Raw genomic sequence first — 23,420 nt, 5'->3', positions numbered from 1 at the left:
AGTGATTAGACCTGGAGCACCGCGAGGCGCTTTAGCAAGAGGAAATGGGGCAAGAAATGCAGGGGGGAAGACACAATGGTGCTAGAGGGGGACCTATTGGAAGAGGGCAATCTAGGAATAATTCACAAGGAGGTCGAGCAATTACTCCTCCATCGACCTGTACTTATTGCAAGAAACTTGGCCATACTATAGACAACTGCTGGAAGAAGCTAGGAAAGTGTTTGAGATGCGGGAGTAGCGAGCACCAAATGGCTGGATGTCCCAGGGTGCAGGAAGGGATTACTCCGAACGCAAGACCAAACAATTCCGGAGGAAGCCGGCCGACAGTTCCTGGCCGAGTGTATGCCTTGGATAACCAGCCCGTGCCCAATTCCTCGGAAGTCGTGGAAGGTACACTCCCGATTTTTCATCGTCTAGCTAAAGTGTTAATTGACCCTGGTGCAACGCATTCATTCGTAAATCCATCTTTTATGTCCGGAATAGAAGTGCAACCTGTTAGATTACCCTACGATCTTGAAATTAGGACACCAATGGGTAATAAGAAGGTAATCACTAGTTTGACCTATAAGAATTGCGAATTTTGGATTGGAGAGCGAAAAATGCTAGTGGATTTGATTAGTTTGGACATAAAAGGCTATGACGTTATCATAGGAATGGATTTCCTAGGTCACCATCATGCTAAGCTTGACTGCCGAGAAAAAATAGTGGAATTTTGTATACCTGGAGAAGCAACTCTGAGGTTAGACGTTAAGGGTAGGTTAGCATCTTCTGCTATGGTCTCGGGAATACGGGCAAGGAAAATGTTATCTAAAGGAGCTCAAGGTTTTCTAGCATTCTTGATTAATACTCCCAGTGATCAAGTAAAATTAGAGGATGTACCCGTAGTACGGGATTTTCCGGACGTCTTTCCTGAAGAACTAAAGACTTTACCGCCAAAAAGGGATGTGGAGTTCAAAATCGACTTGGTGCCTGGAACGGCTCCAATCTCTAAAACCCCATATCGAATGGCTCCTGCCGAGCTTAAGGAGCTGAAGATCCAATTACAAGACCTGCTGGAAAAAGGTTTTGTGAAGGAAAGTGACTCACCATGGGGAGCACCCGTTCTATTTGTCAAGAAAAAGGACGGAAGCTTGAGGTTATGTATTGACTACCGAGGGTTAAATGAGGTTACCATTAAGAATAAATACCCTCTACCGTTGATTGATAGCTTGTTTGACCAACTGCAAGGATCAGTGGTCTTCTCTAAATTGGATTTAAGGCAAGGGTATTACCAGCTGAAGATTAAGAAGGAGGATATACCCAAGACTGCTTTTAGCACAAGATATGGACATTTTGAGTTCGCAGTCATGCCTTTTGGTTTAACTAATGCACCAGCTGCATTTATGGATTTAATGCAGAGGATTTTTAAGAAATACTTGGACCAATTTGTCGTAGTTTTCATAGATGATATTTTGATATACTCCAAGACTCAAGAGGAACATGTTAAGCACTTGGGGATAGTATTGCAAATATTAAGAGAGCATAAACTATATGCAAAATTCAGTAAGTGCGAGTTTTGGTTGGCGGAGATTTCTTTTCTAGGGCACAAGGTCTCCAAAGATGGAATTGCCGTGGATCCGGCAAAAGTTGAAGCCGTCATGAATTGGAAGCAGCCAGGAACCCCAACTGAAATTAGAAGTTTCTTGGGTTTAGCAGGTTATTATAGGCGATTTATCCAGGATTTTTCAAAGATTGCAGGACCTATGACTGAGCTAACCAAGAAAGGGAATAAGTTTATCTGGACTCCAAAGTGCGAGTTAAGTTTCCAGGAGTTAAAGAGACGTTTAATATCCGCTCCTGTTTTGGTGTTACCTGATGGAGAAGAAGGTTATGCAGTGTACTCCGATGCCTCTGGAGAAGGCTTAGGATGTGTTTTAATGCAAAAGGGTAAAGTGATTGCTTATGCTTCTAGAAGATTGAAGCCTCACGAACAAAACTACCCAACTCATGACTTAGAGTTAGCAGCAGTGATTTTCGCCTTAAAGAAATGGAGACACTACTTGTATGGCGTAACTTTTGAAATTTATACGGACCACAAGAGCCTCAAGTACTTGTTCTCCCAAAAGGAACTAAATCTGAGGCAAAGGCGATGGGTAGAATTTTTGGAAGATTATGATTGCTCGATTAACTACCACCCAGGAAAAGCCAATGTGGTAGCTGACGCTCTAAGTAGAAAGGCCCAAGTGGCAGGGTTAATGGTCAAAGAGTGGGACATGCTAGAAGAAATTAGTGGTTGGAACCCTCGCTTGGAGAAATTGAAGGTATTATTTGGGAATCTTTCTTTGAAATCCTCATTATTAGAGCGTATTAAGGAAGCCCAGAGAACGGACCCTACGACTCAGAAGAATTTGGAGAAAGTGAAAAAGGGAGAAATCCTAGATTTCAAGTTAGGGTCTGAAGGAATATTGAGATTCCGAGATCGAATTGTGGTTCCGACAGATGACAAGTTAAGGAAGGAGATCTTAGAAGAATCACATCGATCAAGGTATACTATACATCCAGGTGTGACCAAGATGTACCATGATGTGAAGGAATTATACTGGTGGGAAGGTTTGAAAAAGGATGTGGCTGAGTACGTGCAGAAATGTTTGACTTGCCAACAAGTGAAAGCCGAGCATCAGAAGCCCTCTGGTTTACTGCAACCGTTGGAAATCCCTGAATGGAAATGGGATCATATAACAATGGATTTCGTAACGGGACTGCCTAAGAGTCAAAAAGGATTCGATGCAATTTGGGTAATAGTTGATCGACTCACTAAGTCTGCACATTTCCTACCTGTAAGCATGAGTTTCTCATTGGAGAAATTGGTCAAGTTGTACACAGGAGAGATTCTAAGGTTACATGGGATTCCAGTGAGTATCGTGTCTGATCGAGACCCAAGGTTTGTCTCACGTTTTTGGCAAAAATTTCAAGAGTCTTTGGGGACTAAGTTGAAATTTAGTACTGCGTATCATCCCCAAACCGACGGGCAGTCGGAAAGGACAATTCCGACCTTGGAGGATTTGCTAAGGTCGTGTATACTGGATTTTGGAGGTAAATGGTGTAACTATATGACCTTAGTTGAATTTGCGTATAATAACAGCTATCAAGCCTCAATTCAAATGGCACCTTATGAAGCTTTGTATGGGAGAAGGTGTCGATCTCCGATTCATTGGGACGAAGTTGGAGAAAAGAAGATGTTAGATCCTACAGCTATACCTTGGATAGAGGAAGCCCAAGAGAAAGTGAAACTAATTCGAGAAAGGCTTCAGATTGCCCAAAGTAGACAAAAGAGCTACGCCGACACAAGGAGAAAAGATTTGGAATTTGAAGTAGGAGACAAGGTTTTCCTAAGAGTTAAACCCTTGAAAGGCGGAGTAATATCTAAGAAAGGAAAGAAGCTGAAGCCAAGGTATATCGGACCTTTTGAAATTGTGAAGAAAGTTGGGAATGTAGCATATCAGCTGAAATTGCCTGCAAGCATGGCTAAGATTCACGATGTATTTCACGTTTCCATGCTTAGGAAATATTACCCTGACCCAAGCCATGTGCTGCAACTAGAAGGAATTGAGGTGGATGAGACGTTAAGCTATGAAGAAGGACCAGTCAAGATTTTGGAAAGAGAAGTGAAGGAGCTAAGGAACAAGAAAATTCCTCTGGTAAAAATGTTATGGAAAAATCATGGACTGGAGGAAGCGACTTGGGAATTAGAAGAAGAAATGCAGAACAAGTACCCTAATTTATTTCTTTAGAAAATGTAAATTTTGAGGACAAAATTTTTGTAAGGAGGGGAGGATGTGAGAACCCTGAGAATGCATTCATAAATAAATAACATTTCGTATTTCATTTGCATTTCCTTTACTTTTATTTACTTATTTACTTCTAGCATTTCTTTTGTTTTTGGATTTCAGTTAAGAATGTAAAAATAGTGTATGTGAAGTAATCTAATTTCCCTAAGATAGGAAATTTCTTAGCTTGCTGGGCTAATTTAATATCTTAGAACTAAGATTAAATCTTTCGTTTTATCATGAATAGTAGAATCTTAATTTCCTCGACTCAAACATATTAAGGACACTCGAATCGATAACCTTAATCCCTTAAAATAAATTCAAATCAGTACTAACGTTAAATGTTAGATTTATTTAACTAGGTCAAACTTGATTTTAATAAGTTAATTAATAAGGTAAGAGTGTTAGGATCCTCAATATTAAACCATAACTGATAAATATTCGATAAAAAGTGGCTTAAGTGTACTATCGTGTTTTTAGGCTTTCGAATCCTACTTGAGGATAATCGTTGGAATTAAGATTAAAATTTAGAGTTTAGACGAGGTTAGGGAGCAGGGTGAAAAGACCAAAATGCCCCTCACGATCCACAAAATCTCCACTCCACCACAACCTCATCATGCACGGCCAAACACTCCCTCGTACAACCTTTCATTGCCGCCCACTTAGCCAATCAAAAACTCACAAACTCCACAACTCTTCTCCACTGCAGCACACAAAGCTCGGCCACACTCCAACTGAGCCAACACCCTACAACCCTTTCCATTCACAGCCCCAAACTGAACAGACAACCAAGGCAGCACCGCAACATCCACCAATCAAGACCATCACCACTTCCACAAGCAAAACAATTCGCACACTCCACAAATTCTGTCCACATATATTTCAATAACCACGGCAATACTTCACTCAGTCCATTCCACATACCAAAACACCCCACCTTCACTTGGTTATCATCGACCGAGAGTGAAGAGAAAAGCTTGAGCTGCACCATATAGCCGAGAGTGAGGGAGGAAGTTGAGAGCTGCAAATTCCAATTCTGGTGCTGTCCGCGAGTTGCATTTCCCCTTGTCTTGTCCGTAAGCTGAGGGAGACACCAGAGAACCATCACCACCTTCGATAACCTCAGACCAACACCACAACTGCAACCTTAACCACTCTGCACCTCGCCAATTCCAGCCGCAACTCACTGAACCAGGACCACTACCCTGTCGCGTGCTTGTGAGCCGAGAGGAGGAAAACATTTTCCAGATTTTCGTGTGAAAGCTTGACTAGTTGTGAGGTAATTTCTGGATCATTTTAGGATTAATCTGAGGTAGTTGGAGTTATCTAGTAATATGTATGTGATGTTAGAACATTCGGAAGTTGAATGGAATCATTAGAAAATTCTGTTTTGAATGATGAGGTACCATCCGAAAGCTGAGATGATAACGCACTCCAATTCTGATTTCCTGTGATGATTTGAGCACTTAAGTGGATTTAGTCAAATGAAAATGTGATGATTTCTATTTTGCATGCTGATTTGTACCTTCGGATGGCATAGTGAAGGCCTACAAAAAAATTTGGTTATCTATAAAGCTCCTGCCGTGAGCTTGATGCACTTGTTTTATTTTGGCTGCTGAATGGGTCTGAGTTTGGACAATCTGAGCATGAATGATGTTTATCTAACTGGATTTTGGATGATTATCAGGATTAGAGTCTTGCATGTGTTAAATTTCGCAATCAAATGGTGAAAACAAAGCTGTGGAAAATTCTGTCTTGGTTAGAAAATTTTGCCGTGAGCTTGCTTGGGGTAGTGCAGCTTAAATTGGTTTTGATTTTTGTAATTTGGGCTTATAATCATAATTATATAGCTAATAATGAGTACTTAGGCCCTGCATGTAGCTAATTAGTTGTTAAAACAGAGGAATAAAAATTCAAAAGTGCAATCTGCCTTAAGGCAAGATCATCCGGACCAAACAGAAAAATTTCTGGAAATTTTGATGGTTATGGATATTATTTGAACTTGATTTCTGAGCTGGAAATATTCATATGCTAGCTTGATACGTGCATAAGGAATTTAAGAGTTTATAAGCATGTCCAAACCAGAAAATGAAATGAAAATAGAAAGCTCTTCACGCATGATTCAACCGTGACTAGTAGGGAAATTTTCTTGTGGTTGCCAAATGTTGAGTTGAAATCTCAACTTTGATTTTGGAATTTTTCTGGGATTTATAATGGTTGAAATGCCTGAATTGTACAGTTTTGTAGTCCACAAGAAAGGTATGGAGGGTTGAATAAAAACATTTTGGTGTAAAAAGGGGAAAAGGAATCTTTCCAAGTGAAAAATAAAAATTCCAGATTTTTTTTGGATTTCCACTGACCAGTCCCAGTAAAATGTATATAACATGGTGTAGGAAAATCAGTTTAAGGCGCCGTCTGTGGCATTGGAAACTAGAATCACAGGTCTTTGTCCTGTAGAAATCTCGTATTTTTCCTCTATGTGTACTGCTGCCAGTGAATTCTTAAAGTGGACTGTTTTGGGTGAATATCCTATTTCTTTGTGAAACTGGATTTGGATTCGGATTAAGATTCTTGTTTACTTGTGGTTTAAATTTTTGACTGAATCGTGATTGGAGTTAATTAATGTTGCCAAGGGCTAATAATTGATGAAGCCTTGGGCCATTTGAATGATTTTTCAAATATTATAGAATGATGAAAACTAATTGCTGGAACGCCTTGGAGGCTTTATTTTTATTGTTATCTGCTCATAATGGGTTTGTTGAAACCAAGTGCTAATGATTGATGAAGCCTTGATTGTTCAATTTTATTTTACTGGAAAAGCAATTGTTGAAATCTAGAACTAAGGATTTTCGAAGCCTTGGTAATTTGCTAAGTGAGATTTGCCATATCTTACTCTATAAGATGATTTCGGAATAGAATCGGAGCTATGGAAGCCGTTTTGACCTTACGTACCTGAGTAACCATGATCAATTGAATCAAAAATATTTTCCTTTAGCTCAAACTAGCCTTGATAGCTATAGTAAATAAGTGCTATAGCTTTTGAAATCTAGAAGACTTATTTTAATTCTTTTCTTCCCTTAAGCTTTGCACTTGGATAGCTCACTATAGAAAAAGTTCCAAAACACAAGTTTTATTAATTTTAGTAAAAAGTATGGGAAACTTGCTCGGCAAGAAACCCTATTTTAGGAAAAGTAGTTGTTGGAAAAAAAAATCTTGCAAAAGCCATATTTTCATAGAAATGTTCAAAATAACTTCCTTACATTGAGGTTAAGAGACTGGCCGACTTTTCAAGGAAATGATACTAAGTATGTTTTAAGGAATAATACCTAGAGGAAAACTATAAGAGATACTTCGATCATTTTCGTCAAGCCTCAACCTAAGTAGAATTTTGAATCTACTACAGGAAAATAAACTAGTAATGTACTAGATAAACCTTGATGGTTATAAGCCTAAAAACTGAATAAAACTTATAGTCTCAATATTTGATGTTCTAGGATATTGCGAGGACGAGGAATTCGATTCCCAAATTTGACATCTGAACTTCACTCTTGGTGAGTGTCCCTGCCTGTTCTATGCTTACTTGATTAAAATGCTTCCTTGAATCCTGCTGTTCTATTCCTATCTGATTGAAATGCTTCCTTGAATCGAAATATGATATTTGCAAAAAAAAAAAATTGGTTTTGAACCATCGAAGTGAGTGGTGTGTACTTTATCACACTAGCCGTTCGAGTGGTGATGAGAATGAAATATTTTTAAGAATCCAAGAATCCATGAATCCAATTGTAGTTGAGTCGCTGGGTGAATCCCTCGACATGTGAATCCAACTACCATAACATCTGAATCCGTGAATCTAAATGTAGTTGCGTCGTTGGGTGAATCCCTCGACATCTGAATCCAACTACCAAAACGTCGTTGGGTGAATCCCTCGACAAATTTATTACGGGTATATCTCGAGTATACTGCGTCGGTAGATGAAGTTTGGGCCCGAAGCAGAGGTATGAATGGTGACGGGTTAGGATTAAAATAAGTGTATCTACATGGAAATTAAGTAGGGACAGTTGACGGAGGGTCAACTACGATGGTATCTGATCAAGCGTGGAAAATGGCTCCTGAGAGCCCCTGTATCCTACCCTGTGTTGTTACACGCTTTTCTAATTGCTTAAATTGTTTAAATTATTATCCGTTGTTTGATTTATGTGACTGCATGTTTTGGGGCACCACTGAGCGTTAGCTCACCCCACGTTTATTGTTTTCCTTAACAGGTTCTGGAAGTTGAAAGCTGGAATGCTTGCTTGTATTTCCTTTTGGGTTGTATTGAAATACTATAACTTGTTTTGTGGGCTGTAGTATGTTATTTGGAATAATGTACTTCTTACTTTGAATTGCCACTTGAAGCTAGAAAATGTGTAAACCCTAACTTGGATACCTAGTGTGTAAGTTGTAATAGGGATTTGCGTATTTATCTATTCTGATTTGTTTGACGTTATATCTTGGTTTGTAAGTTTGGATTACTTAGAATTGTGAAGATCTATCCAGTTTGGTACGACTGTAGGCCGTGGTGCGTAGCATGCGTAACGTTTAAGAGCCTCGTCTGGCTAATTTTGCTTATATATCACTGTTGTCTCTGAAGTTAATGTGAATTTAAGGAAGATCTTATTCGGGAAAGATTTGTGTTGTAATAGATTAGGATATTCTTCGAAAGGATTTGGGTTAGAATGCTTGCGTGAGTCCTGGCGAGAGCTGGGCAGACGGCCCGCCAACCCTTTGGTTCGCCTCAGGGGGAAGTGGGGTCGCCACAATGTCTACTTTGCTTTCTTTACATTTCTTTAATTTCTTTAATTCCTTTCATTCCTTTCATTTACTTTTGCTTTATTAAGTTTTTTCTTTATGGGGTATGTGTACACCTCTTGGCTTGTAATAGATAGGACTTGGAGGAGCATTCAATGAAGACCTATCGAAGACGTGTGCCTAGCTAGCAAATGTAATAGTTAGGGCTTTAATTGTCTTATGTGTCTTGCATGCTTAGTTGCTACGTGTTAATTTGCTTTGTTAGGGCCTTGCATCTAGTCGAGCATGCTAAATGTTACGTGCTACGTGTTTATGAGTATTTGGTATGTCTACTTGCTTTCCATAGTGTCGATGAATGGAATGGATGAATGTACGTCACCACACTAGTCCAACGCTAGTTGTGGCTTTTTTTTATCGTTTCCACTAGTCCAACGCTAGTCGGAATTCATAGAATGGGCTAGTCCAACGCTAGACCCTTAGGGATTTTCCCTTGTTAGTACGTCATTTGCTTGTTCACCACATATCACGCATTTTCCTTAGTTTTATCATTTGGCATGATCCTCGAACCCCTTTTCCCCTCATTTTAGGTTTTGCATCCCATACTAGCTATAGGGTTCATTTTGCTTGAGTGTCCCCTTCCGATAAGGGAAACGAGCGAGTATGGCTACTCGATAGCCTTAGCACGCTAGTTTCGCCTTCTAATCAAAAGGAAAATCGAAGTCGAAAAGTTAGGAGTCAACCCCCGTACCCGACTTTTTGCATTCCTCTAGGGTCATACTTTCATTTTTATCACCTACATACTCTTTTAACCACATTTTTTCACATTTCTCAAAACCATACTTTCTCACTACATTTTTCCTATCACGTGCTCATTTTCACCTCACAAATGAAATTCCACTTTACCTTATATATCTATTATTCTATTTTCACACACTTGCACACAAAAAACACTTGAATTTTATACAATTTCACACATGCACCTTTTTATACATTCGCACACTTGCACTTACATTTCTTGCATCTTTCATACACTTTCACACTTTCACACTTGAATTTGAACTCTCATTTGCATTAATCGACCTCTATGAGGTTTTCCTTTGTTGGCCGCCACAATTCATGTGGTTTGGGACCAAAAGCCTCACAAGAGAAATCGTAGAATTTAGGATTGCATTTTCCTTTCCGTTTTGCATTCATATAGTCATATCCGACGTGCCAACATACATTGGGTAGAAAACTAGGAAAGGTAAGGTTAAGTCGCGCAACTAGCCTTGGCTAGGTCAAAGGGGTGCCTTGGATTCTATCCTTGCCTTCCCCTTTGTCAAACGTGACTCCCGAACCTTTTTCTTTGGCATACGTGGACTAGGAGTCGTTTTTTGAAAGGGTTTTACTACTTTGTCTTTAAAAATTTATTTTTTAGGTGACTTGGTACACCTTAATCATTACCAAGTGGCGACTCCAATTTCTCATTCAAAAACCCTTTTTAAAAGCTATTTTTTTGGGTCAAATCGTCGCTTTTTCAAGTCCCATATTAGACCCATATCTTTTTCAACTCACAAAAATCATTTTCCAATTAAAATGGAATCAAAAACATCTTTCCCAAACTATTTTTTTTCTTATCAAAAAATGGGGCGCGACAATACCTTGGGTAGAAATATTAGGAATCGTGAGGCTAAGTCACGCAACTAGCTTTGGCTAGGGTAAGGGAGTGCCTTAGGCTTTGCCTTTGTCTTCTCCCTTATCAAATGTGACCCCCGATCCCTTTCTTTGGTTACGTAGACCTAAAAGTTTTAAAAGGGTTTGTTTACTTTTTCGTTCAAAAACAAAAATCATTTTTGGGTGACTTGGTACACCCTAACTCTATACCAAGTGGCGACTCTATTTTTATCCCAAAAATCATTTTTGGGTGACTTGGTACACCCTAGAAAGGGAACGCCACGTAGGGAATCCCGTTTTTAGGAATAAAACCAACATTTTTTGTGTCCCATGGGTATTTAACCCTTCAAGGGACTGCACGTTTAAGTTATCGCATAACTGGAGGAATGAGACTCATAGGTAAGGTAATTAACGAACTACTTTCTCCATTTTAGATGGCTTGCCCTCGCCGCATCTATCAATTGTTAATACCGTCAACTGAGGTTCAACAACGGCCTACCTTCATGTTACCTAGTGAACTGCATCAAGTAGCCCAGTTTTTAGGACCAATTGGAGACTTTAAGGAGATCAAATCCAACAGTTATTTGATTGAGGCTTTAGTCCATCTGTGGGACCCAGAGTGTTCTGCTTTTAGAATAGGCAATAGCCAAATGACTATAACACTCGAGGAAGTAGCTGGCCTCCTTGGTTTACCCACACGTGGAACTGCCTTGGTATTTCCGTTTGCTTCCGACAAGGCCGAATTTTGTCAAATTATAGGATTGAAAGAGTCAGTGCTACGAGGGTCAGATCAGGGCGTCGCCGTGAATATTCTGTTTGAACGTTTTGCGCCACGCGACGGATTCGAGAGGCATGTGACGGATTTTGTGTTCACTTCCAAAGCCATATGGGAGCGCAAAAGGCCACTAGTATATGGGGTAGTTATGGCTGGGATCTATTTCTTTTCGCGAAAAGATCAAAAGATAGCTTTTAAATCAGCAAAAATTGTGAATGACCTTTTCTTGGGAATTCAGGGTAAGCAATGTTCTATAGTCCCGACCATTGTCGCAGATATTTTCTTAGCTTGTACTGGTTGTCGAAAGGGAGAAAAGTTCTTCCATGGGGCGAACTTGGTTTTATACATATGGGCTACGGGACATTTTAAGAGACAAGCATCCGTTACCAATAGTTTGCCGGTGGTTGGATATAATTGGATAGTCACACATCCCAAAAGAGTCAACGAAGGAGATCTGCCAAAAAACGCATCCGAATATGTGGATTACTTGGAAAAGTTACAAGATTCCAACATTAGGTGGGTATTAGATTGGACAGACTGTTTTGAACCGATACTTCGCACTAAGGCATCCGAACGTGTTCTCTTGCTGGGTACTCAAGGGATCGTCTCATATACCCCGAAGAGGTTTCTCAGACAACTAGGGCGCATTCAAGGACCAGCGTCTATTTCCGAGTTCAGTGAAGTCACTATTTTCTTTGATAAAGGAGTATGTCCAAAAGAGATCCCTATGAAGAGCCAAATCACTGAAGCTTGGAGAACAATATCTGATGATAAAAGCATTAATTATCTTCCGGAGCTCAAACAGAAGGGTGTAATAATTTCACAATATGAGGATTGGTTAAAAGACTCCACCACAGGGTTGCAACATGAGCCATATGAGGAAATTGAGAAGTTGAGAGCCATCGTTAAAGCCAAGGACATGGAGGTGTTACAGTTGAAGAAATCCGTCGAAGCACACAAAGAAAAGGCAGAAGACAACAAGAGGTTATATGAGAAGGAGCGAGAAAGGCGCCAAGAGATGAAGCGGAAATGTGGGGAATTATATGATCAAGCCGAACGTGTCAAGATGCCATATGCTAGAGAAAGTAAAGACTCTGTACTAGATAGGCTTAGGAACTTTGGTGATCTTGTACGAAATCGCCTTCGCGATATGATGTAAACAGATGTATCTGGTTTCTGCAATGAAATGAATCTCTCCCTTTTTTACAAAGTGTTTGTCAAATAACAGGTTTGATTAACGGGTCTCATTCCAAAAGTGTTGCATCATGCTAGGCCTACCCTTGGCACAAAAAGGGCCCCCCAAATAGGACATGCATCCGAATTGTTCGAATAATTACTAACTCATGTCTTTTTCTTTTTTCTCTTCTGAATAGATTGCAGAAATTCAGTAACGATTGGTTTATCTAAAGAAGTCTTTTGCATTTTCAGGTAAAATTTCAAAATAGCTTTTCGGAAAAGCCCCATTATTACGCGATCCCGAAGTAAAGCCCAAAGGAATCGTGTAGACATGAGTACTCAACCAGAATCGTCCGATAAGGCCGTTGCAACTACCCAGCCGGAAGCCGCCAGTCCCGGGGTTCAGTTGACAGAGTTACTCACAAAATTTGGAGAAATGGCATCTGAAATGGCCGCTCAGAAGAAGTTGATTGACGAGCTCATTAGTAGCGGAGTGCAACCTGAACCTGTACCCGCCACACAGCCACAATCCGAACCATTTGTTATTCCTCCAATTCAAACCACGTTACCATTTGTTATTCCTCCAATTCAAACCACGTTTGAGGGAATTGTCAACCCGCAATACGCTTACACTCAAAATCCTCCGTTCTATCCTCCTTATGGGCAAGGATTTCAGCTTCAAGGCGATCCAAACATGCATCTAAATCCACCAGTTTTTTATCAGACTACCGCAGAGCCTGTGGTACCGGAGCACACTTTTCAAAACAAGCCAGAAATGGGAGAGTCGTCTGCCCAGGTTGATATGAAGTTACTTAAATGTTTGGATCGTTTCGATGAATTCATCCGGAAAAACCAAGGTTTAAGCAAATAAGGGGTGTTAGATTACGATGATCTGTGCCTGTTTCCAAACGTACAACTGCCGGTGGGGTTCAAGACCCCTAAGTTCAACAAATATGATGGAACAAGCAACCCTAAAGCACACCTGCGTTTATTTACCAACAAGTTGGACAAGCCGGTGGATGATGAGAACTTGCCACTGAGGTTGTTTCCGGAGAGTCTAGAAGGGGACGCCCTCGATTGGTACTCAAATTTAAAGCCAGAGGAGGTGAAGACCTGGCTTGATCTGTCCAACGCTTTCATCAGACAATACGAATATAACTGCGAGCTGGCACCAACCCGGACTACTTTGGAAGGAATGAAGAGGCGACCATCTGAAGATCATAAGACATATGCCAAAAGATGGAGAAAGATAGCTGCGGAAGTGGAGCCACCGATGACCGAGGATGAAATCATACGTACTTTCATAAAAGCACATGATCCGCCGTACTTTGAAGAGATTTTCCGTATGACCGGATGTTCGTTTGCTGCAATTGTAAATAAACTTGAGAAGTTTGATGACTTTGTAAGAGCTGGGAAGATTGTTAATGTCTCTGCTCTCAAATCCCAGTTGGATGCTTTACAAGGGCAAGGAAGCAATGTGAAAAAACCGCAGTTCAAAAAGAAGGAGGGGGATGCGACCTTTATCTGGAACCAAAACCCTTCGCCTAGACCCCGATATCAACACAATCCAACCTACCAACCACTTTACTCTTATTCAAACCCGCACCCTGTATATACTACTAACATCCACCACCCTCGACCTCGCCCAAGCTATCCTAACCCACCTTCAGCTCCTTTTCAAATTTCTCAACCAAATTCACCCCAAAACCGACCTCGCCCTCCATATAACCCAAGATTTCCTCCCCCAAATAGACCTATTTACAACCATCCTCAACCTCCTGAACCTTACAACCGATCCCCTAACCGTACATTTACCAATTTAGGCAGGCCTCTGGATCAATTGTATGACCAGTTGAAGGCCGCGGGAAAAATTGGTATGGTACCCCCTCCTACCTATCCATATGGCATGCCCGCGTGGTATAACCCACAAGCCGTCTGTGCTTATCATTCAGGGGCCCCCGGACATGCAACCATTGATTGCAAGGCTCTAAAGCATAGAATTCAAGATATGGTTGAAGCCGGGGAGATTGTAATCCGAAAGAGGGAGGCACAAGGGCCGAATGTAAATAGGAACCCCTTGCCGGAACACGCTAATACCAATGGGGTCATTCTGGACGACGCGGAGTACGTGGAACAAGTCAAAAAGATAGTAAGGGAAGCTGAAGTGTTTGGGGTCACGGACCAACCATTTGTCATAGAATTGCCATTTGAAGAGGATGAAAAGCCTTTTATCTTGGATCTCACGCCAGCTGAGAGGGCGGTTTTGGAGCCAATAGTCGTCGAATTCCCGAAGCAGGAGCCTGTCCTGAGTCTGCAACAAGTGCCATGGAACTACGATGAACCTGTCATACAGATTGGAGAAAAGTTAATTGCGAAGGAAGAAGTGTCAGCGGTCACCAGATCGGGGAAGGATGCAAGTCCATTTGAAGCTGCCATTCCATTTCAAGCAAGTAATTCCGAGCCACCTGCTAAGCCAACAATCACCGAGAAAGAAGCATTGGATTTTCTTAAGAGGCTCCAGAGAAGTGAATACAATATAGTCGAGAAGCTAAGCAAGTCGCCCGCTCAAATATCCATGTTGGATTTGCTCTTTTCATCAGACACGCATAGGAATGCATTGCTTGAAGTGTTGACTAAAGCTCGAATCCCTAAGGACATTTCAGTTGATAATTTCTCACATGTAGTTGGGAATGTGTTATTCACCAAGCAAATTGCTTTCTCAGACGATGAATTGCCGGCGGAAGGCATTGGACATAACAAGGCCCTGTACATAGTTGTGAGGTGCAACGGGAAAATGCTGCCGAAGGTTTTGATTGACAATGGATCTGCGCTTAATATCTGTCCTTGGAGTACCTTGGAAAAGCTAGGATTGCAAGACATAAAGCTGAGGCCTTCAGGGACCGTAGTCCGAGGTTTTGATGGAGCACAAAGAGAGCCAATAGGAGAAGTGGATTTAGTCGTCGAGATGGGGCCTGCCCAGTTTCAAATAACCTGCCAAGTCATGCACTTTCCTAGTGTTTACAATGTTCTGCTTGGAAGGCCGTGGATTCATAAGTCTGGGGCTGTGCCTTCTTCATTACATCAATTGCTGAAATTCGTAGTAAATGACAAGCTGATACCTATCTTTGCCGAGGAGGATTGCCTTGTAATTACCGATTCTGAGTGCAAAGAAGAGAGTAGCCGAAATGCCACCGTGACCCCTTATAGCACGGCTGATATTGTCTCCGTCAGTTGGATAACAAAGGAGGAGCGAGCTCTATCAAAGGCCAGTGTCATGATGGCTAAGGAAATGATCCGCGGAGGATATGAATTTGACAAAGGGCTGGGACGAGACTTGCAAGGAATTCGGAAGCCAGTGGAGATTGTGGAGAAAAAGGATTCATTTGGTTTGGGTTTCCGACCGACTACTAAAGACATTAGAGAAATGAAGGAACGAAAGAGAGCGGAGAAAGAAGGAAGGCAAATGGCCCTTGACATTCCACCCCTGCATTATACTTTTCCACGACCAACCGAGGTAATCATGTCAGAGCTTAACCCGGTCGACGAAATTGAAGCTAGTTTGGCCCAATTGTTCGTTGGGGCAACATTTGAAGACAGTTTCCCAGATGAGGCCGAGTTTCCCGACATCCCTGAAGGATCAATTTCTAATTGGACAGCCGAGTTTCTGCCCATTCGAAAGGAGTTTCGGTAAACCTAAAAGGGTTTGTCATTCATGCGAATTCATGAAAATACTTTTGCATCTGTAAATAGCTAATGAAAGCATCTTTACCTTTGACTAAATTTTGCACATGTAAATATTTATTTCCGCTTGCTTTCTTTAGTATTTGCTTTCAATCAAAGGTTTTATGAAAATGCACAAGTTGTTCTTGTCATATTGTTTGGTTTATTCGTTTGTTTATATTCATATTGATTGTTCATTTGTTTGTTGTATGTTTGTTTGCTTATTATCCCACATTCGTTAATTCTTTCAGATGGCCAAAAATAAAACTATTTGACCCTTTGGATATCACAATTCTGGAATTCGATAATGGCAATCTCTATATCACTCACGACTTAGAGGTCTGTGAATCCGAGCTCCAAAGCGAGAGTGATAATGAGAAGGTATTCGATTCTTTTGCAAAGGATCTTGAACAATATGAGGAGAAACCAAAACCGAACCTGGAAGAAACAGAAAAGGTTAACATTGGCACTGAGGATGAGGTTAAGGAGGTGCAAATTAGTATTCATTTGAATGAGAGGCAGAAAAAGGAGATCCTTGAATTTTTGACTATGTTCCAGGATGTCTTTGCATGGTCCTATGATGATATGACTGGCATCTCAACTGATGTTGTAGTGCACAAATTACCCACAGACCCTACTTTTACACCCGTAAAGCAAAAACCCCGAAAATTCAAACCAGATATGAGCCTCAAAATAAAAGAGCAAATTGAAAAACAACTCAAAACCAACATTATCATTGTTTTCCATTACCCAATTTGGCTTTCGAATCCAGTCCCTGTTCCAAAAAAGAATGGAGAGGTGCGAGTTTGCGTTGATTATGTAGACACCAAATTTTGAATAATTTGTATGTGGCTTCTACTTCATGATTTTTATTTTAGACCGCTTGCATTTAGTTCATTGTTGCGTGTTTTGCATTTTTAGTTGTTATTTTATTTTAGTTTTATTCATTTTGCCCTTTTAGTTTGTCTATTCATTTTTTTTTTGTCATTTCAGGTTTTAATCACTTTTAAGTTTTAGATTTTAGTTTTTAGTTTTTTAGTTTTTAAGTTTATAGAGTTTTAGAAAGAAAAGAAAAATCATTTTAGTCATTTTGTTTTTATTCAATATTTTCTTGAAAGAAAATGAAAATGAAAAATCATAAAAATGAGAAAAGAAAAAAAAAGGAAAAAGAGGAAAAATTCAAAAATAGGCTTTAGTTGGATTGGAAAAATGAAAAAAATAAAAATGAATGAAACGAAAAATCAAAATTGCCATTTTTGCTGTTTATTTTCTAGTTTATTTTATTAGATTGTTAGATTGTTTTTACTTAATTTTATTATCGTTTTGTTAGGCTACTTTAAAAAAAAAAAAAAAAAAAAAAAAGAAAGAAAAATAACATTTCGTTTTATCTTAATTAGCATTTCTGCACTTTTGTTTTTCTGCATTTAAATAACATTTATGTTTTTCTGCATTTGTTAATTAGTTGTTTTTGTGAAAAAAAAAAAAAAAAATTGTCGCAGCATGCACGCTGCAATTTTTTTTGCAGCGTGCAAAGGATGGCCAGGCTTGCCCTTTGGAGGGCTGGATGAGAGGGCCTGTCCTTGCCCCTCATCCTCACCTTACAAGCAAGGGTTTAGGAGTTTGGGAGGTAGGATAAATAGAAAAAGAAGACATCAGCCGCAGGAAGGGGGACTACGAAAGGGAGACAGGAGAGAAAACGGGAGAGAGGATCGGAGAGGGCCGAAAAACTGAAAAAAAGAAAGAGAAAACAGCAGAGAAAATCAGAGAGCTAGAAAGGTCGGTTGTGAGGAAAGGCTGGTTTTTCGAGTGAGGCTTTGAAGAGAGAGTTGGGGAGGTTGACAGCCACAAAGAGAAAAAAAGTTTGAGAGAGGTGGGCGGCTGCAAAAATTGGAAGGAAAAAAAAGGAAAAGACCGACGGGTTTGAGGAGAGGTTGAAGGCTAGAGAAAATTCTGGGTAGAGAGCATACGGGAGAGAGTGACGGGAAGGATCAAAGGATCAACAACAGCTTTTGGAAAAGAGGTAGCTTTGTGGGGGTTGGAAGTAACAAAAGAGGGAGACCGAGAGGAGATCGAGTAGCTACTCCATCAGAATTGGCATCGCAATCCAAACTGAAGCAGCAATTCTAAAGGCGGTGACCAGGTAGTTTTTGACCCTTTCTCTTGCTTATTTTTCATCTCATATGAAACCTGATTGTTGGACAGAGATGTTTCATGCATTCCGTTTCATTATACATTCCAAAGTTGCTCTCTTTGGCTGTTATTGTGTTTTTCTTGTGTCATGCAGTCTTTTGCTCACTTAAATGTTGTGGGATTCGATTTAGCAGTCCAAAATTTTCTGTCATAGCCGTTTTCTTTTTCTTTTTCTTGGCTGTTGAATGGGAATCTAGTTCAGGGCCCTGGTTTTGATTGTTTGAATAAAATACCATGAAGTGCTATACTTTTGGTTACCGAAATTTTTCTTGGATGAGGCAAGGAAAGTTTCCATTTTTTTTGGTATTGCTGAGTTGGTTTTCACGGGCATGAAGCCTGAATATTTTGTTGTGTTTCTTCAGCCAAATTCTGGACAAAACTTGCGCCATCCTTTAGCTTATTTTGGTCTGGATTTCATTTGAAACTTTGGGTTCGATGGTACTTTGAGAGTTATGACATGTATGCACTCATTCCAATCTCTTTTCACGCCGTCCAGCTTAGTATGGGTGAACTTGTTGGATTTAGATCATTACATTTGAATGAGCCTTAAATTGTCTTTGTTGGCCTTGATGTTTCCCGTACCATGCTTTATCATTTGACATTTTCATGAGGGAAATCTGGAACTCTGGTTTGACATGAGGGAAGTTGCCTTTCATACTCCTGTTTACTGTTTTCTTTCCCGTGGCAGCCCCAAGTGCTAAATCATCTTTGTATATTCCTCCAGAAATTGTCGCATGATCTTATTCTAGGCTTTCTGTTTGCTGGGAGAGTGGTGATCATGTAGTTGTTTAGCCTAAAGTTGTAATGTGGGTTGTGAAAAACATATAGTCAAAGTCGTGTTTTGGAAAATCTGCATTTTTCTTCACCATTTTCTTTCTCGAAACAGCTGCTGGGTTGAGCTTCTCTTTGTATGTTTAGATGCTAAGATCCAGCAGATTTTTGGTTTTAGATCAAAGTTTTGATGTTGGTTAAGTTTGTTTCCATTTGAAGTTGTGTTTTGAGGCTAAGACCCGTGCTTGAAAAATGAAAGTTGGTGACTAGTTTAGTGCAGAATTTTCTTAGCAAGCTGCCGAGAGTTTTGCAGGAGCTTCCATAGTAATCTTGCATGATTTAGTTACAGAATTTTTGCAGCAAGAAGTTTGATCCTATGGTCACTCTCTGCTTTGTTTCATTTTCATCTTTGCGATTAGTTTTTGTGCATGATGATTGGTGTTAAAGAAGCTAATAAATGTGGAGTTTGAAGCTTTGTGTATGATGTTTGGGTGATCAATAAGAAACATTGGCAGAAGTATAGTAACCAGAAATTCAGAAATCTGTTCGTATGCATGCATGAAAATATCTAAGAATTGTACTTTGACCCCTTGGCTTCTAACTAATGCCGCTATGACCCAACCAATTGAATAATTTCCTCAATCTGGTCCTTGGAAGTTTTAACTCCACAACTTCATGGCTTGTTTTGTTTCAATTAACTACCATGCTTGGTCGATTGCACTTAAGTCATGACTTTAGGGGTTTTATGACCGAATGAGCTCGTGTTTGCCTATTTTCTTTAATTTCCCTAAATAAATTGGTTGTTTGATCTTTTCTTGGCTCTTGGGACCTTTGGAGTGCTTAAATGTTTCGATTGAATTCGACTGGTTGACTAAGGTTTGCAATTGGGTCTTTAGTTGGTAATTGGGTCCTTGGTGGGTCCTTTTCTTGAAACTTATGCATTATTTGATTTCATTTAAATTGCAATTAGGAGAGATTTGGTGACTTTGTTATACTTTACTATTTGAGGTACCTTGACCTTTTTATTATTTTGAAGCCATTTTTTTTTTTTCATTTGGACACCATTCAAAGGGGCGGTATAATTTCTTTTATCCCTTTTGTTTCTCTCCTATGTGACCCAACGTGTTAAGTGAATTGCATGCTTACTTTGCTTTCCTAGCTTTTCCTTAATTCCTTTTACTTATGTCCTTTACTTTTTATTTTCATTACGTTATTCTTTAAATGGGGTATGTGTACACCTCTTGGCTTGTAATAGATAGGGCGTAGCAAGTAATTTGGTCCATTTCCCCTTTCCCCTTTGTTTTAGTTAGCAAATGTAATGGTTGCATGCCTATGTGTTATATGTTAAAGGTTTTATTAGGATTTTGCATCTAGTCAAGCATGCTAAGTGTTATGTGCTACGTGTTTATAAGTGATTCGCATGTCTACTCGTTTTTTTATATAGTGTGGATGAATGGAATGGATGAATGTACGTCACCACACTAGTCCAACGCTAGTTGTGGCTTCTTTTATCGTTCCCACTAGTCCAACGCTAGTCGGAATTCATAGAATGGGCTAGTCCAACGCTAGACCCTTAGGGATTTTCCTCGTTAGTATATCATTTGCTTGTTCACCACATATCACGCATTTTCCTTAGTTTTATCATTTGGCATGATCCTCAAACCCCTTCCCCTTCACTTTAGGACTTGCATCTCATGCTAGTTAGGGTTCATTTGCGTGAAAATCCCCTCTTGATAAGGGAAACGAGCGAGTGTGGCTACTCGATAGCCTTAGCACGCTAGTTTCGCCTTCTAATCAAAGGGAAAATAGAAGTCGAAAAGTTAGGAGTCAACCCCCCGTACCCGACTTGTTGCATTCCTCTAGGGTCATACTTTCACTTTTATCATCTACATACTCTTTTAACCACATTTTTTCACATTTCTCAAAACCATACTTTCTCACTACATTTTTCCTATCACGCGCTCATTTTCACCTCACAAATGGAATTCCACTTTACCTTATATATCTATTATTCTATTTTCACACACTTGCACACAAACACTTGGATTTTTCATACAATTTCACACATGCACCTTTTCATACACTTGCACACAAACACTTGAATTTTTCATACAATTTCACACGTTCACCTTTTTATACACTTGCACACTTGCACTTTAGCCATCATTTGCATTAATCGACCTCTATAAGGTTTTCCTTTATTGGCCGCCACAATTCATGTGGTTGGGACCAAAAACCTTACAAGAGACATTTTAGAATTTAGGTTTGCATTTTTCCTTCATTTTGCATTCATGTAGTGCATCCAAATGTAATAAATTCTTTGGTTAAAACAAGAAAATCTTTGATTAAATCAACGCAACTAGCCTTGGCTAGGTCGAAGGGGTGCCTTGGATTTTTATCCTTGCCTTCCCCTTCGTCAAATGCGACTCCCGAACCTTTTTCTTTGTTTGCGTGGACTAGGAGTCGTTCAAAAGGGTTTCTTACTTTTTTTTCCTTAAAAAATTCACTTTTTGGGTGACTTGGTACACCCTAACTCTATACCAAGTGGCGACTCCATTTCTCATATAAAAAACCCTTTTTGAACTATTTTTCTTGGGTCAAATCGTCGCATTTTCAAAAGTCCCATTTAGACCCATTTTTCTTTTAAATCATGATTCATTTTCCAATCACAAAATACATTTTTAAACCATTTATTTTTATTTATCAAAAAATGGGGCGCGACAGATTATAGAGATCTCAATAAGGCCAGTCCTAAAGATGATTTCCCTCTGCCAAATATTCACATTCTCCTGGACAATACCGCCGGGCATGAGATTGAATCTTTTTGTGATTGCTTTGCTGGATACCACCAGATTTTGATGGCAGAAGAAGATAGGGAGAAGACTACTTTTATCACTCCTTGGGGCACCTTTTGCTACCGAGTCATGCCTTTCGGTTTAAAGAATGCCGGGGCTACCTATCAGAGGACCATGACCACCTTGTTTCATGATATGATCCACCGGGAGATGGAGGTCTACGTGGATGACATCATAATCAAGTCTAAGAGGGCAGAGGACCATTTGGCTGATTTGAAGAAATTGTTTGAAAGGTTGCGGAAGTACAATTTGAAGCTAAATCCTGCGAAATGCGCCTTTGGAGCACCCGCGGGTAAGCTGTTGGGATTCATTGTCAGCAAGAAAGGCATAGAGATAGATCCAGCAAAAATCAAAGCAATTCGAGATAAGACAGTGCCGAAAACTCAGAAGGACGTGGAAAGTTTCTTAGGGAAGATCAATTTTATTGGGAGGTTCATTGCCCAGCTAACTGCCACATGCGAGCCATTGTTCAAATTATTGAGAAAGAATGTACCGTTGTATTGGAATGAGGAGTGCCAACCGGCTTTTGACAAGATTAAAGATTATTTGTTGCATCCACCAGTCTTGGTGCCACCGAAGCCGGGTCGACCATTAGTCATGTACCTATCCGTGCTTGAAGGAGCAGTTGGTTGTGTCCTTGGACAACATGATGACTCTGGAAGGAAGGAGCAAGCCATCTACTATCTAAGCAAGAAGTTCACGCAGTATGAGGCTAATTATTCATTCATTGAGAAAAGCTGCTGTGCATTGGCCTGGGCAGCCCAAAAGTTGAGACACTACCTGTTGAGCCATACCACTTATCTTATTTCCCGATCTGATCCTTTGAAGTATCTTTTGGAGAAGCCGATGTTAACTGGACGTCTGGCAAAATGGCAGATAATTCTCTCAGAGTTTGATATTGTTTTCACTTCATAAAAAACTGTCAAGGGGCAAGCTATAGCTAATCATTTGGCCGAAAATCCAAGGGATGATGATTATCAACCACTTCATACGTATTTCCCTGATGAGAAAGTTTTATTCGTAGCCGCTACAGATGATATAAGTGAGCAAAGCCCTGAATGGAGGCTTTTCTTCGATGGAGCTTCGAATTCTCTCGGAGTTGGAATTGGAGCTGTTCTGGTTTCACCCGAAGGGAAGCATTACCCTGCCGCTGTCAAATTGCAATTTGCTTGCACAAACAACATGGCCGAATATGAAGCCTGCATTTTTGGTCTCAAAATGGCTTTAGAAATGGAAATCAAAGAGTTGATAGCTTTCAGTGATTCAGATTTGCTCGTGCATCAAACCTTGAAACAGTGGATAACCAAAGATTCAAAAATTCTGCCCTATCATTGCAGTCTGTTCACTCTGGCCAAGCAATTTCAAAATTTGGAGTTCAGACATCTTCCACGAGCCCGAAACGCATTTGCCGATGCTTTGGCCACCTTAGCTTCTATGATCCAATATCCTGATGAATTGAGGATCGAGTCAATTCCGATTCAACTTCAAGACAAGCCTGCCCACTGTTGGGTTGTAGACAAGTCCTCCGACAATGTTCCGTGGTATAATGATCTTAAGGAGTTTCTCAAAACAGGACCTTACCCTTTGCATGCTAATACAAAGGACAAGAGTTTTTTGCGTAGAATGGCTTCAAAATTTTTCTTAAATGGTGAAGTGTTATACAAAAGAACCTCGGATTTGAACCTT

The 23,420-nt window shown here is 40.1% G+C and overlaps 2 protein-coding genes across 2 annotated transcripts; both read left to right on the top strand.

The window, feature by feature from the left end:
* Positions 1-248: 248 nt before the first annotated feature.
* Positions 249-1,855, top strand: LOC140015873 (uncharacterized). The gene is made up of 3 exons (XM_072068701.1): positions 249-1,100; positions 1,398-1,695; positions 1,809-1,855. Exons 1-3 carry the CDS (start codon positions 249-251, stop codon positions 1,853-1,855), a joined length of 1,197 nt encoding a protein of 398 aa, XP_071924802.1.
* A 12,219-nt stretch (positions 1,856-14,074) lies between these two features.
* LOC113689287 (uncharacterized) lies at positions 14,075-15,889 on the top strand. The gene is made up of 2 exons (XM_027207080.1): positions 14,075-14,942; positions 15,096-15,889. Exons 1-2 carry the CDS (start codon positions 14,075-14,077, stop codon positions 15,887-15,889), a joined length of 1,662 nt encoding a protein of 553 aa, XP_027062881.1.
* Positions 15,890-23,420: the final 7,531 nt, after the last annotated feature.

Source organism: Coffea arabica, chromosome 10c, assembly GCF_036785885.1.
Source record: "Coffea arabica cultivar ET-39 chromosome 10c, Coffea Arabica ET-39 HiFi, whole genome shotgun sequence".
In the NCBI taxonomy this organism is placed as follows: domain Eukaryota; kingdom Viridiplantae; phylum Streptophyta; class Magnoliopsida; order Gentianales; family Rubiaceae; genus Coffea; species Coffea arabica.
Note: the sequence above shows the minus strand (reverse complement) of the source record. Positions and strands in the feature narration are given on the sequence as shown.